A 16,578-nucleotide genomic window follows, 5' to 3' on the forward strand; every position below is an offset into this window, starting at 1 on the left:
TGACAAAGTGGCATAATCGATTTATGAGGGTACTAATAAAGAAAGAAGAAGAAATTGCATAAGGAGAACAGTGGAAGTTGCGGGGAGGGTATCTTCTTACTCTTTGAGAATCTGCCTCCCTTCCTCATGCTCATGTTCTCGTTTCCCCTCCCCAGGCCGGGGAATTGTCTGTCCACAACTGGAAAATGAGATTTTTCATTCACTTAGTGAAGAAAATATGGCAGTTAGATGGCTGGAAAGGCAAATACTGGGGTATGTAAACTAAACAAAACCAGACCTTTTGAAAACAGTGTTTTTAGTACATATCATTATTAAGTAATATAACCCCAAATGCGTTTTGGTTTCTATAGTGCAGTTCTCTTGATCAGAATGCCAACTTTTCTGCTGCTATCGCCAGTTGTTTTGTTTGCCTTTTGCGCACCCGGGCCTTCCTGAACCATATAAAGAGATCAAAGAGAGCCTGGCTGAGGTTTCTGTTGTAGGAAGGCACCAGTTAAGGACTCTGGAAAGGACAGTATCTTTTGTTCCAGTTCATCATGGGTTGGCTTCAGCTATTTTTCCTCCATCCTGTCTCAGTTTATCAAGGAGCTGCGTTTCCTTTTGCACTTCTGTTTAATTATCTCTGCAATATGGATTCATTCCCCACTCATGCCAGGTAGGTTTGATGGCTAATTTTGCTCTTACATCTATGAATACTATGAATAGGTCAAAGAGCACAGATTGGAGTGCAGATTAAATATTAATTACACTGCTTGTTTTTTAAGTTATCACTGCCACCGATGATTGATTCCTTGATCATGAAGGTGTCCAATAGAGTAAAAGTGAAATGGAATTCGACATCATGTCTGCATTGCCTCAGCTAAAGTTTAATAGCTTCACATGAAATGGGAAAAAGATGAAAATAAACTGCGGAGATGGATGTTGAGCTGGTATAGGATTGCGCCAAACGGATGCATCTATACAACTGTATGCCCCAGGTGTTCTTGCACACTCTTAATTTCAAGGAATTCTATAATTTTCAATAAAATTAAATTTTATTAAATATATAACTGTGATTTTTAAAATACTTTTGTATGATTTTTTTTTTTAGAGAAATGAAATAAGTCAAAACAAATTTTGTTAGATTAGCTATACCTCAATCTGGGGTTCAAAAATTGTCACTGGGGTTCAAAAATTGTCACTAGATACTTGATAACTTGATTGAAATGATTTTTTTTTATAGCTAATAATCTCAGTACACTGGAGACAGTTCCTATTTTTTAAAAGTTTTGTGGAATATCCTTTTGTAAAGTGAAAATCCATTGCCAAAGGGCTACCTCCTAATAATTCACTTATTTTGGAAATTAGGATATTTATATATGGGGGATTGTTAAGTAAAATTTAACTGTTTCTAGCAATTAGTTAGGATGGCCGAATTTGATTAAACTATGTAGTGTTACTACATGTTCACAACTGGTTGCCAGCCCCTACCTTCATTTAGGTGATGGGGCAGGCAGTTGTAAAAACATTTTCTATTGAGAAAGGATCACAAACAAGAAGCAAAACACTTACAAAATGAGAGTTAATTTCCATAGGATTAAGATGGCTGGCTCTGGAGTCAGCCTGCTGCATCCTGGCCCCTCACTTCCTGAGTGTCCTTTGTGAATAAACTCTCTTAGGTTTATATGTAAAATGGAAATAATAACCCTTAAATAAAGATATTTCTTATAAAGGGATTATTAGCACAATGCCTAGAATAAAATAAGTGCTCAAAAAATCATTCGTTCTACGTTGTACATGTACAGACATTTTAATGTTTGCAAATCCCCAGGGCAGTTGCCTCTGGGTAGAGTGTTGTTTCAGGCTGCTACTTCTGCTGTGTAAGGAATAAGAGTTCCCCTTACTTTCCCACAGCTGGGAAATGAAGGTTTGGATCACAGTGTTAACTGGGGTGGTTTTGGGAGGCGTCACCCCAAGCACAGGCTCAAAGAGAAGCACAGGAATGGCTCAGGGCCTGTGTAATAGAGCTTCTCACACTGAGGCAACTACCAATCTCCCTCAGGAAAGAATTTTCACCATGGTGTGCAACGTCAGTGTGTCACGGTGTCATGACACATGCCTTGTGACGTACAGAAAACATAGTGCTCTTTGACTCAGTTTCCCTGTCCCTGACTAGTCAGTCCCTGTTTTGCACATTTTCTGACCTCTTCATTTAGATTTATTAATTTGGTACCAATGAAAAACAAACAAAAAGACAGAAAACTTCCCTATACTGTGGAAAGAAGAACCAAGTCTACAGAATGTGAAATCTCCCAGGGCATCTACTGGCTTCCAAGGGAGTCGTGTCCACAAACCACTTCATTGATATGGGTATTTACATCACAAAAAACACTAACTCATGATATCAGTAAAGTTACAGTGGAGAGGATTAAGGGCAGTTATAAAGATTTTCTCATTGAGTTTTCAAACACTTACCAAGGGAGGCATTGAGTTGTTTTTTTTTCTCTCTCACATACTCTCACACACACCCTGTGAAAAGGAAAGAGATTCATCTCAATGAAATGATATCTAGAGAGCTTTCCTAGGTTCTCAACACTAGATTGACATCATTTTTATACCACTAGATTTTGAAGATGTCCCTACTAGGAAACCTTCTGGATCTGCTACCCACAGGATGGTTAGGGACAGGTGTTGTTCCTACTTGAAAGGTAAGTATCAAAGAGAGGCTCCCAGGCTCACTGAGTCAGGAATCAAGGTTTGTCTCTTGAGGTAATCGTTCACAAATTGACTCTGGCTCTTTCTCCCATGGTTTTTTCCTTCAGAAAAACAAATGGAAGATTTTGGAGTGATAACGGTTTGACTTCTTTAGGTGTTATGGGAAGCCTGACTCAATTGGGTTACCCAGAATGACCTCTGAAGTGACTCATGTGTTGCACTGTTCTAAGTCGGTCTCACAGGTGGTCCTTTTTTTTTCAGGTACCTCTTCCTCCTGGCTGGAGGAGGCACCCTGGCCTGGGCTGCTATGGGTTCCTTGGCTCTGCTTGTCTTCATCCCTGCTCTGTGCTCTGTGGTTCTGATCTACTCACTGGGCCCACGGGAAGTGCACAGGTGGACTTTCTTCTTTCAGATGAGCTGGCAGACGCTGTGTCACCTGGGTCTGCACTACACTGAGTATTATCTGCAAGAACCTCCTTCTATGAGGTAAGGCAGTTTGTTTATTTGGTTGTACTGAAGCGACTGAGGGTTTGCTTGTACTGTGGTGGTAGTGGAGAGAACTGGGTGTTTTTGCATTTTGAGCAGTATGACCTTGAGCAAGTCATTTAACCTCTCTTGGTCTCAAATTCTTTTTCTCAAAAAAAGTGTGCGGTAGGGGGACAATAATTCCTATCTTGCAAGATTCTTATGTTAGAGGTAATGAATTAAATGTAATTATGTGACTACTAATAACAACCATGTGTTACCTATGAAGCCCAGTGTCTGGCACTTAGCTGTAAGTATCACTGTGCCTGAGAAAGGGGTTGATCCAGGAGTCCCAGGGCCCACAGATGAGGCCTGCCTGGAAGTGACTAAACACAGTTTGCTTACCTCACATGGTTTAGACACACAGCCAGCAGCCTGCCTTCCCCTTTAGGAGGACAGGAGAGGTATAAATCCACTGTAAACCTTTGTTGCCCTTCCTTAGCACCTGCTGTGTTAGAGTTGTACCTTCATTGGGACTCAGGTGCTCCATCCTTCCAGAAGGGAAGTCACCCAATATCTAGGAAATAAAAAATCAGGCACTAATTACAGCATAGAGAAGTGTTTTCATGAATCAATGAGATCACCAAGATTAGGGGGAAACATGTCTCCATGATTTTGAGGCCTATTGTCCTGGCTCCCCCTGTTATCACAATTGGCATGGATCCAAGGTCACGCAGAGAACGGGGGCTTTAACCTGTCGAGGTGGGCTACCTCTCTGATTTTAGCCAGCCATTGATTCACTCACTTTGCTGTCCCTACTAAACCTAGAGTCCTTTTCTTTCTTGTGACTATTTCACTAAAGCTTCAGGGTTTGCGTCTCTGGAGAAAAGGCAAGATGGCAGGTGGGCAGGGAGTGAAGGGTACTGATTGGGACGTGGTGAATTAGGGTTTCCGTAGGAAGCCAAGACCTGATGGGGCTGGAGGAAGGTTAAGCAGGATCTAGGTGGACAGGAGGAAGGCTGAACCCAAGCTGAGATCGAAGATGTATTAGTTTGCTTGGGCTGTCATAACAAAGTCCCACAGACCAAGTGGCTCAAACGACAGAAATTTATTTCCTCTGGAGGCTGGAAGTCCAAGATCAAGGTGTTGGTAGGTTCAGCTTCTGCTGAGGCCTCTCTCCTTGGCTTGTCGATGGCCGTCTTCTCCCTGTGTCTTCACATGGTCTTTCCTCTGTGTGTGTCTGCGTCCTAATCTCTCCTCCTTATAAGGACACCAGTCATATTGGATTAGGGCCCACCCTAATGACTTCTGTTTAATGTAATCACCTCTGTAAAGACCCTACTCCAAATACAGTCACATTCTGAGGTACTGGAGGTTAGGACTTCAGCATATGAAATTATGGGGGACACATTCAGCCCTTAACAGAAGGTGAAAGAACAGGGGTTGGTGGCATCTGGGGGCTACTTTGCTTACTGTCAGGGTAAGTCAAATGGGGAGGTCAGTTGTCGTTATATCCCCAGACACACAGATAGAAACAGCAGCAACTGGGAAACTGTGCTGTTTTCTCTCCACAGGAGAACATTCCTGATTGTAGAAAACGTCGCTGTAATTTTCATTAATTTTCTCCCCAATAATCTTGTCAGCAGGATCTTCTCTACTCTGTGATGGTGCAGCGGGAACAGTTCAGGCAATTGGTTGAGAACACACCTCAAATGCTAAGGACTCAGGGCACAGCTTCACCTCTAGCCTGACTCACTGTTTCTCAGCACAAATCCTGAAGCCCTCAGAATCTTACAGTCAGGAACTGTTCCTGTTTAAAATCTTCAACTTCCTGTCATCTCTTTGCTACTAAGTGTTTGTTTTTTCTATGGCAAATTTCTCCCAGGGCCCTGATCCTAATCTTTATAAACCACTCATAGAAATATTATAATCAATATTTCCGCACAATATTTCTTGTGATTCTTTTATTTCCTTCTCTAATGATTAATTTCCGCATTTACCTTTTGATCCTGCCCAGAGTAGCCTGTGGTTCTCAATTAATCCAAGATTCTTTTTTTTTTCAAATTTTTATTGGGAATATTGGGGAACAGTGTGTTTTTCCAGGACCCATCAGCTCCAAGTCAAGACGTTTCCAATTTGGTTGTTGGGGGTGCACAGCTCGGCTCCATGTCAAGTCATTGTTTTTTTCAATCTAGTTGTGGAGCGCAGCTCACTGGCCCATGTGGGAATCTAACTGGCGACCTTGGTGTTATGAGCACTGCGCTCTAACCAACTGAGCCAACTGGCCGCCCATTCCAAGAGTCACGGCAGGGGGACACTGCAGGTCGTGGGATTGATCTTAATTGTTCAGAGGCCCCCATTTTCTGTGGGGTTGTGTGGAGGGACTGGAATGGGGTGCAATAAATACGGAGTGTTTTTACATTTTAAAAAACATCTCTTTCAGGTTGTGCATCACTCTTTCTTCCCTCATGCTCTTGACCCAGAGGGTCACATCCCTCTCACTGGATATTTGTGAGGGAAAAGTGGAGGCAGCACCAGGAGGCATCAGGAGCAGGAGCTCTTTGTTTGAGCATCTGTGTAAGGCACTGCCCTACTTCAGCTACTTGCTCTTTTTCCCTGCTCTCCTAGGAGGCCCTCTGTGTTCTTTCCAGAGATTTCAGGCTCGTGTTCAAGGGTCCAGCTCTTTGTGTCCCAGGCACTCTTTCTGTGCTCTGACCTGGAGGGGTCTGCAGATTCTGGGACTAGAGTGCCTAAAGGTGGTTATGAGGGGGGTGGTGAGTGCAGGCGCGGGACTGGCCGACTGCCAGCAACTCCAGTGCATCTGTGTCATGTGGTCCACAGCTGGGCTCTTCAAACTCACCTACTACTCCCACTGGCTCCTGGATGACTCCCTCCTCTGTGCAGCGGGCTTTGGATCTGAGTTTGGTCAGAGCCCTGGGGAGGAGGGATACATCCATGATGCGGACATTTGGACATTGGAAACAACCCACAGGATATCCCTGTTCACGAGAAAGTGGAACCAAAGCACAGCTCGGTGGCTCAGACGCCTCATTTTCCAGCATGGCAGGGCCTGGCCGTTGTTGCAGACCTTTGCCTTCTCTGCCTGGTGGCATGGACTCCATCCCGGACAGGTGTTTGGTTTCCTTTGCTGGGCTGTGATGGTGGAAGCTGACTACCTGATTCACACCTTTGCCAATTTGTTTATCAGATCCTGGCCGATGCAGCTGGTCTATAGAACTGTCACTTGGGCCCACACCCAACTCATCATTGCCTACGTAATGCTGGCCGTGGAGGTCAGGAGCCTCTCCTCTCTCTGGCTGCTGTGTAATTCTTACAACAGTGTCTTTCCTATGGTGTACTGTATTTTGCTTTTTCTGTTAGCAAAGAGAAAGTATAAATTTAACTGACATCTTTCCCCAGCCTTCGTCTTATACATCCATGACACAGAATTTAGAAAGTGACAGATGGTGCGTTGTAGATGCATATGTTTGAACTTTTCCATAATAAAAGGTTTTTTTAAGTATTGCATGAATATACCTGATATCTTGCCATAGTAATTTGCGTGTCTATTTTAGCAAGCTATTATACTGGTACAGAGGATCCCCAAAAGAAAAAAGATGTGGTTTCTTCCCTTGTAGTTTACAGTTTCAGTGTAGAGCAGTTTAAGTAAAGCGATACATAAAAACATAAGGTACTATGAACCAAATGGCAAATGGTATATACATGGACTTCTAAAAATTGAGTGTCCGATTGGTCCACTTGATCCTGGCATGTGAGTTTAGCAAGACAAAAACACCAACGAAACAACACTTAAATCCCATTATATTGGCTTGTTACATGAACTAGAGACTCATCCTTATTAAGCTGAAAAATTTGGTCTAAGAATGAAAAGGCTGATATTATTTCAGAGATATGTTAATAAACTGAAAATGCAGCTAAGACTTGATAACCACTTACGTAATTATTAAATATAAAACTGATTCATGAAATATGTCACATGAAGAGACCTGTAACAAGAAGCAAGCACTGTTTTAGCACAACTTTGAGGGTCTGGTTCCTTTTTCTCAACATATCCTAAATAATTCCCTCTGTTCCTTCCTCTGTGAGGATTTAAAATACACTGAGAGAAAGATGTCGCACCTCCAAGTTACAGTGAAGCAATGCCATTTAACTAGCACTTTCACCACCCTACCCATCTGCAGGCCTCCTGGACTAGTATATAATTACTAGTTTTCTTTAAATCAACTTTAACTCCACTTACTTTAAAAGCCTTCCCTCTTTTTAAGAACTGGCATTGGTGAAAACTGGGTTTAGTGTCCTAATTATATTTTATTCTAGTACTCACTAAAAGAAACACATACTTGTTTAAATGAAAGATGTGTATTTGTGTACTGCTTAAAATCACCTGCTTACCCAGGATTACATCTCCTCTACCATAGGAAGCATTGTACAATTATCTAAACTTCCCAAACCAATCATTTTCATCCTTCTCAAAATATAAAATTGCAAGCTTTTACTATTTAAAGCCTGACAAAAATAATACTAAGTTAGAAGTCATAGGTCACTTAGCAAGTTCTTGGTCAATATCACTCACTAACATGAAGAGAGCAAACATCCTAGTCTTAGCACACAGACTATCTAACACAACAAGCAGCGAGGACTTGGATGAACAGATGGCATGGGCGTTCTGTTCCATGGCTGGCCTGAATCATCACAATACTCTACTCCTCACACCACAGTCAGTAGCTTAAAGGAGACAACACAGACCAATTGGGTTTCCCAGGATTGGGGACAATAGACAAGGGGGAAATGGTAGACATAGTCAAGGGCGTTTTGAATGACTCCAGGAGCATTACGAACATGTTACTAAACTAATGATCCTTATTGAGATTCCAACCGGAAAGGCAAGTGGGGTGGTGGTGGTAGTGTAGTAAGTTGGGAGAAAATTTAAATAATCATTGCAGCACTATTTATTATAGAAAAAGAAAATAGTCAACATTAGCAGAATAGTTAAGCAAATTATGATAGACTACAGAGCTATTAACAATGGGTGCTTTTCAGAGAGGCACTTCTGGGGAGCTGACTACATGTATGTATGTGTCAGTTTGTGAAAATCCTTAGAACTCCACACTTAAGATACACGTAAGTTCTGTAGTATGTTACACTTCAATCATTTTTAAGTGAGTGGTTTTAATGTTTAGGGAAATGCTTATGAGAGAATGTTCAATTTTTAAAATTAGTTGCTTAGTAGTCTTTTGAAATGCAATTCAGTCTCCAAATTTATGGCCCTTGGTCTCTGTTGATGGCCAAGGATAATTCCTGCTCCTCTGATTGGTTAAAACTAGAACATCTATTTCCATCCCTTCTATTTGCAACCTAGAGGAAGGGTTTCATGAAGCTGGACAGGATAAAGAACAGTGAGATTTGAGAGACTTCAATCTCAGGGAAAAAAGTCAAAGCCCGCAGGAACCATCTGTCTGCAGAAATGTGATCCTGGGATCCAAGAAGGGTAAAGAATAGGGAGAATGGATCTTCTTCCAGTCTTCATTTCCTTTGTTAAGACTTAACTCCTGTTCCAGACTCCTGCCCCAGATGCTCCCTCAGTAATTGGCAACTTTAGTTTTCCTTTCCTTCAATTACTGATTCTGTCACTCCCAAGACTCTACCCATTGCCTGTTTCCCTTGGATACATGACTGGTAGCACCTGCTTATTCACCTCTCTTATTAATCTCATGGCTCTGACTTGCTTCCAGAACTGGATTTGATGTTTTTCTTCTCGTTTGATATAGAAGTCGCCCCCAGGCCTCCCCTGCTTTATGTCTTGTTCTGGCCCATTTGTTGGCCCAAACAGAACAGTATTTTGACAAATCATGCTTATCTTCTACAAATGCAAGGAAGGGGCCAACAGCCTGTAGACAGGAGCCCTGGACAAGTGAATCAGGTTCTGTGGGCCAAGTATTAGTGCTGAGCGACTCATTGAAACAGCCCCCAGTGGGCATACGTATCCTGACCCCTGGCCTCCCACCTTTTATCAATCACTCTGAAGGGCTTGGTAGGAGCCATTACTGTAACATTTTTTGGGGGTTTGGTAGAAGGGGACCCTATCCAGTTGTTTGAAAATATCATTGTGTGCAATTCTGGTGATTAAGAAACCCCTGAAAATGGGATAAGCCATGATAACTGCAAAGCTCAGAATCCTGGCAAAGCTTAATCAGAAAATTATTTAACAGAAAGCCACAAAATGTGTCTTCCTAAGAGCACCAAGGAACTACAGATACCATTATTTGTGAAATGGCATTACCTAATAAATGTTCCATGGAAACTTAAGGTCACCTCTTGACCTATTATTTTGGATAAGCTAGGCTCACGTCCCCCTAATGCATAGGTAACCCCTCACCTGTGCTGGTTTTACTCTGTTGGCAGGTGCCGTGACCAATAGGTAGCCAGTGGATCTAAACTGGAACCCAGACTTGGCGATCCACCCTAATTGTTAAACTTCTCCACAGGAGACAATCCAGTCTTGGTTTTTTTTTACCCATGTAGTTTTATAAAGCAGACACAGGGAGAGTTCACTGATACACATCCAATCCTTGTTCATCAATTCCATGAGAACATGGGAAAGGAGGCCCAGATGGAGAATTTTGAGGAGTTTGTCATGGCAAGGATTAGATCTTTCCAACCAGGTAAGTGCCAAGGAAGCCAAGTTTTACCTCTGTCCAAAGGATGCTACTCAGCCTATGTGACCGACCTCCTGGAGGCAAATGAGCTGTCTCTCTGGTCACCTGAGAGGTCCTGGCAGCCAGCCTGCCAATCCTGGGTGAAGGGAAAGGGATCTAACAATGAGGAGCAGGTTGATGGTGAAGCAGGTTCCGTGGGTGTGAAAGAGCTGTTTGTCCTCCGTTCTCATAGGAACACTGTAGAGACCAATAGATTATGGGTATTGCAGTGACCAACTGCTATAAAAGAATAAATGGCAATCGTTAGTAATTATCCTGATTAAAATGCCAACTATTAGACTACAGATTCAAGCCACTTCCAACAGATTTATTTTTACCTGCAATGTGCTCCATTTTCTTTTTTTCTTTTTTTTTCTTTTGTATTAGTTTCAGGTGCAAAACAATGTAATAGACATTTATCATTTATATCCCTCACACAGTGACAACCCCCCTCCCCCATCCACTACCCCTCTGACATCGCATTCAGCCATTACATTTCCACTGCCTCTATTCCTAATGCTGTACTCCGCTTCTTGTAACTATACATATATGTATAAAATTATAGTTGACATTCATTATTGTTCAACTTCAGTTTCAGGTGTACAGTACAGTGATCAGATCAAGAGATTCTTTACATGTTTGTAACATGCGATGTTTCCCAGAAAATAAGACCTAGCTGGACCATCAGCTCTATTGCGTCTTTTGGAGCAAAAATTAATATAAGAACCGGTCTTATTTTAATGTAAGACTGGGCCTTTATAATATAACACTGGGTCTTATATAAGACCGGGTATAATATAACATAATACCGGGTCTTATATTAATTTTTGCTCCAAAAGACGCATTACAGCTGATGGTCTGGCTAGGACTTATTTTCGGGGAAACATGGTAGCAGATGGTGCAGGAAACTTGGTTCCCTATCATCTCGGGGTTCAGCATTGAGAGGTGAAGGGATTATATTTTATGTGACCTTTCTCAACTGCACCTATTTCCAAAGCAATTTTTTAAAAAAAAGGTCTAGTAAAATGGGTATTGCTCCTTTAGCATTTGATTCATAATCACTGCTGATTCTGACGTTAACAAGACAGCCCAGTGGGGAAGTAGCCAGAGAACCTCTCTAGGAGGCAGAGGGTCTGGTTTAGTCCCAGGGCTAGCACTAACCACCTGTGTGACCCCAGCCATTCCCCCTCCAGGCCCAAGTTTCCTAGTGTGCCAAAACTAAAGGTGGATAAAATATCTTTTATTTTTAAACCTGAAGGCATTATGATTGTGTAAGTGCTTTGTCAATTTTTCAACATAGGAAAAGTGAAGCAGCTTTCTCCCAACCTGCTTCTATTCATCAAGCAAAAAATTTTGCAGGAAGAATAAAAGATAATCTGCTGAGTGTCTAAGGTTCTTTATAAACTGGCATATATTTCTTCCAATTATTTCTCACCATATAAAAAGAACAAACTGCTAGTTTTGTGGCTTGCTAAAAAACTGAGAGGAAACATTATTTCCCTAGTACTAATAAAACACTATGAACTTCCTTTGACTCTCCCTTTCTTGCATAATAGTTTTGATTTCTCAGTCTATATTTGGCAGCTGATGTTAAATACTTGTAATATTAATCTGCTTTGGGCCTCATGTCCTGGAACAATTATAATAGAGATGAGATTATTTCAAAGGAAGTATCTTTGACTCAGTTTTTGCAGCAACTATCTTAGCAATACCTTTTAAGCTACAATCGAGATAATTATATGTTTATATATTTTTTACTTGCAGGGAGTTTGTACAATTCATTTAATGCAGTTGTTACCTTGGTTTAGTTGCATGGCCAATCTGAGTATATTAAATCGAGTGCCTTAATGGATCCACTAGTGTGGAAACATGGGTGGCATTTTCTGTTATCGACTTGCTAAAGGGATATTTTCTCAACTTTTCTTCTAAATTGTTTGTTTAGAACTTTTGTTTATTTAGAACTTAGATTGCATTTTCCTGTAGAAAGAACACTGTGTTGACTCCTAATGGGTGATACTATAACAATCTGAGTTCAAGGGAACATTTTCAGGATTGAAGGAAAGACCAAAGATAATTTCCTCCTCATTCCTTAAATATGTAACTAACCCTAAGCACATATTATTTTTATAATTTTTTCTATTTACATAGTTATGTAAATGTGTGGACTTAAGCATTATATTTTTTTCAGGTGTAATAATATTGTGCTTATGTTAAAAAATAAACGGGTCACATTTTAGAGATACCCACAGATGAAATGTCTTGGATTTACATTAAAATAATAGTGGGTAGAGGAAATGGGGGACATATACATAGAACAGACTGGACACATGTTAAGAATTGTTGAAGCTGCATGATGGGGACGTAGGAGCTCAATATATTCTTCTCTACTTTTGTGTAGGCTTAAAAATTTACATGAAAACAATTATGCAAAAGACTACTAGGTAAATATGGCAGAGTGAAGTCATATTAAGGAATTTCCCTTCCCCAACTTGTTATGAAAAGAACAAAAACTGTAAAAATCACTGTGATAAGAAACCTCTAAGATAACCCCAATGATCCATTTCCTCTCCCTGGTATTCATATTTTCCCATAATCAACCAAAATTGGTCTGTGTGACAAATATTTTATGACAGATGTGATGGTATGTCACCTCTAAGATTAGTTTACAAAAGGCAGTGCGGTTTACCTGCTAATCTTACCAACTTAACCTTTGGCCTTTTCTTCTTCATTGCAGTCTACCTGTACTGACCTTCCTTCTATCTGCCTAAATGGTAAGCTTAAGAGCTTTTGAAATTACTGTTTCCTCAATCTAGAATGTTCTTACTCAAATCTACATATGGCTGCTCCTTCACATCACTCATGTCTCTGCTCAAACGAACAGAACCACCTTGTCTAAAATAAACCCCCTTTCCACTACAGCATTCCCACCTCCTTACCCTTTGTTTGCTTCATATTATTTTTCATGAAATGAAATTATACTGTTTACCTATTGTTAAATAAATTAAAGCCTTGGATAAGTTTCCTAAACAGGAACAAGACATGGAAACCATGCAAACATACTTCACACTTCAGGTTTGAGAGAAAATATGCCAGTATGACATTAGAAACCCTGAAATATTTAGGGATAAATACAGTAAAATATATTAGGTTGGTGCAAAAGTAATTGCAGTTTAAAAGGCTAAAAATAATTACAAAAACTGCAATTACTTTTGCACCAACCTACTGTTTCCCCGAAAAATAAGACCTAGCTGGACAATCAGCTCTAATGCATCTTTTGGAGCAAAAATGAATATAAGACCCAGTCTTAATATAAGACCAGGTATAATATAATATAATATAATATAATATAATATAATATAATATAATATAATGCAATGCCGGGTCTTATATTCATTTTTGCTCCAAAAGATGCATTGGAGCTGATTGTCCAGCTAGGTCTTATTTTTGGGAAAACACGGTAATAGTAAAATGAGTATAAGACCTAAATACTAAAAACTACGAAACATTTTCTGAGAAAAATAAAAAAACAAAAAAACTTGAGATATATACATGTTGACTGAAACATTCAAAATTGTGGCGGTTTACATTTTCTAAAGATGGACACCATAATATATTCCTTTCCCTATGTGTTTCTTACAAAATAACATTGATACTTTTCCCATTGAGTGGTCTATGGCCGTTTCCCTTGAACCTGGATGCGGGGAGGATACCTTTTTGACTGGTCTGACCCAGTGACTTGAAAGTGACTTTCAAGGTAGGTCATAAAATTGCCATATGCTTCTCACTGGTTTTCTCGGGACATTTGCTCTTAGGAGTCAGGCAATCATGTTGTGATGAAGCCACATTTCCATGGACAGGTAGAGTCATATGGAAAGAAAGAGAGGCCTTGGCCCTCATCCTGGCTGAGCTCCCAGCTGACAGCCAACACCAATTTGTCAGCATTAAACGAGCCATCTAGGGAGATGATCCACCAGCCACCAGTCAAGCCACCTCAGCTGATACCACATGGAGCAGAAATGAACCTTCTGCCCTGCCCAAACTGCAGATTGATGAGCTAAATGACTGTTGATTTAAAACAATAGGTTTTGGGGTGGTTTGTTATGCAGCAATAGGTAACTGAGAGAACTGTTAAGATTTCAGTTCTCCTCCAAATTGATGTACAGATTCAATGAAATCCCAATGAAAATCATAGGCTTTTTAAAAAATAGAAATTGACAATCTATTTCTAAAGTTTATATAAACATACTAAGACCAGCATAAACAATTTTTGAAAAAAATGAAGAGTATGAAGGCTTACCATAAAGCTACAGTAGGTTCACACTTATATGGTCAATTAATTTTTTACAAAAGTGCCAAAACTTCAAAGGGGAAAAATAGTCTTAACAATAAATAATGCTGGAAATGAATATTCATATGGAGAAAAAAATGAACCTCAGCTCTTACTTCATACCACACACAAAACATTAACTTGAGATGACTCATAGGCCTTAATATAAGAGGTTAGACTATAATTTCTGCTTTTTGAAAGGCATCGAGAAAGCAAAACACAAACCTTACAATGGGAAAAGTAACACATATATCTGACACAGGATTTTACAACTCAGTAATAAGAGCCTGTACAGTAAAATATGCAAAAAATGTAAAGATGCTTCACAAAAGAACAGATACTTCACTTTTGAGCTATTATGAATATTCATGTACAAACTTTTGTATGGATATGTTTTCAATTGTCTATGTATATTGTAGGAGTGGAATTGCTGGGTCATATGGTAACTATATTTAACTTTTTGAGGAACTGCAAATTATTTTCCACAACAGCTGCACCATTTTAAATTCACACTAGTATTGTATGAAGGTTCGAATTATTGCGCTTCATCACCAACTTATTATCTGTCTTTTTCATTCTAGCCATCCCAGTTGGTATGAAGTCGTATCTCACTGTGGTTTGGATTTGCATTTCCCTAATGACTAATGTTGAGCATCTTTTCATGTGCTTATTGGCATGTGTATCTTCTTTGGAGAAATGTGTATTCAGATGCTTTGTCCATTTGTTAATTGGGTTGTCTTTCCACTGTTACAAGTTATATATTTTGGATACGTAATCCTTATTAGAGGTATAACTTGCAAATATCTTCTCCCATTCCGTAGGTTGTGTTTTCACTTTCTTGAGTGTCCTTTGAGCACAAAAGTTTTAAAGTTTTGATGAAGCACAATTTATATATTTTTCCTTTGGTTGCTTGTTGCTTGTCATATCTAAGAAACCACTGCCTAATCCAAGGTCATTGAAGATTTACATTGAAGTAAATTTCAGACTTTCATAGTTTAGCTCTTACATTTTGAGTTACTTTTTGAATATAGTGTGAGGTAGGGATCCATTTTGAGTTAATTTTCGAATACAGTGTGAGGTAGGGATCCAATTTCAATCTTTTGCATACGGATATCCAGTTGTCCCAGCACCATTTGTTGAAAAAACTATTCTTTCCCCATTGAATTATCTTGGTATTAAAGTTGATTTAAAAAAAAAAATCATTGGAATGCTTGGGAGAACAAAAGTTAAGGAGCTAGCCATCTGTACCTGCAATCCAGAGGTCAGGAAGTTTCCACTACTACCCAGGTAAGGAAACTACTGCCAAAGTCACAAATCGCCTACATCTGGTTAAAAGCAGTGGCATGCAGAATCTTGTCAGCCCCTGAGAAAGCTTACATCTACCAAAGCCTGCACTCCACTACTGGCAGACAATGAACATCTTTTGCTTTCATTCAGGTTACCAGTTAGCAAGTGTTAGTTCTTTTTGACTTAAGCTTCAGTTATCTGCAATACTTATTTTACGGGATATGTTCTGTTCCCTGGGAATGCTAGTAAATTAGGAGGCCTGTAATAAAATAGCTCCCTTATCTTCATTGATAGAAAGGACAATACAGGTTTAGGTGGAAGAAATATGAATTTGCATTTCCCACCAATTTTATACATTATAAAGCATCCTGAGATCTAAAACGTACGTATCATTTAACAGTACTGCTGCATGGCTGCTTGTTACACTTGACACACTGATTCAAATTTATCTGAAACTTATGAATCCAGTCACATTTAATAAAATATTCTAGAGTAACTCTAGAAATCTGGATTATGACAATTCCCCCTAAAATCATATTAAAGCAGACACTAAGAACCTGTAATCTATACTTTGTAAAGTATACAATGAGACTATAAGTAGGACAATTTGGAGCAAGATTCATGTTTGATAAAAGAGAACAGTACTTTTCTCTGTTCACATTGTACCACCACACCGATTAATTTTTTACCTTTAACTGTTTCAAACGTTTGTAAACAGCAATAATAAATGGTAGTAAATATATTAAAACACATAGTCATAAAAAAGTTCTGAAAATTTAAGAACTAGTACAACCTTGACTTTAGATCATCAGTAGTCTTTTTATGTCAACAAAACCTTCTATGGCTGTTTCGGTGAACGGTTAAAAATTTTAAAATTCTAATTCCCCAGATTACCAATCCTTTTACTATAGCTCAAAATCACAGGGCTTCATTATAATATTTATTATTATGGCTTCAATTTTATTTTGGAAGTGACTATGACGTTATAACTAATGTCATAGCTGCTTTATATCACACTATTAAAATGGATAACGCACTTCAGAAACTGAAGTGTGCAGTATATTTTCATTTCAAAAACACCCACAAACT

The 16,578-nt window shown here is 39.5% G+C and overlaps 1 protein-coding gene across 1 annotated transcript; it reads left to right on the forward strand.

Annotated features, from left to right (window-relative positions):
- The first annotated feature begins 2,746 nt into the window (after positions 1-2,746).
- MBOAT4 (membrane bound O-acyltransferase domain containing 4) lies at positions 2,747-9,878 on the forward strand. Its single transcript, XM_033103883.1, has 2 exons — positions 2,747-3,180; positions 5,603-9,878. The coding sequence occupies exons 1-2, from the start codon at positions 3,002-3,004 to the stop codon at positions 6,564-6,566; spliced, it is 1,143 nt and encodes a 380-aa protein (XP_032959774.1). The 5' UTR covers positions 2,747-3,001; the 3' UTR covers positions 6,567-9,878.
- Positions 9,879-16,578: the final 6,700 nt, after the last annotated feature.

The sequence above is a fragment of the Rhinolophus ferrumequinum genome, chromosome 4 (genome assembly GCF_004115265.2).
Source record: "Rhinolophus ferrumequinum isolate MPI-CBG mRhiFer1 chromosome 4, mRhiFer1_v1.p, whole genome shotgun sequence".
NCBI classification, from domain to species: domain Eukaryota; kingdom Metazoa; phylum Chordata; class Mammalia; order Chiroptera; family Rhinolophidae; genus Rhinolophus; species Rhinolophus ferrumequinum.

What these genes read in the sequence shown, in the direction of transcription:
- MBOAT4 (XM_033103883.1), top strand. Translation starts at nt 3,002, where the DNA reads ATGGGTTCCTTGGCTCTGCTTGTCTTCATCCCTGCTCTGTGCTCTGTG. An exon ending in CAAGAACCTCCTTCTATGAG is followed by an intron (nt 3,181 to 5,602) that starts GTAAGGCAGTTT and finishes CATCTCTTTCAG; the next exon opens with GTTGTGCATCACTCTTTCTT.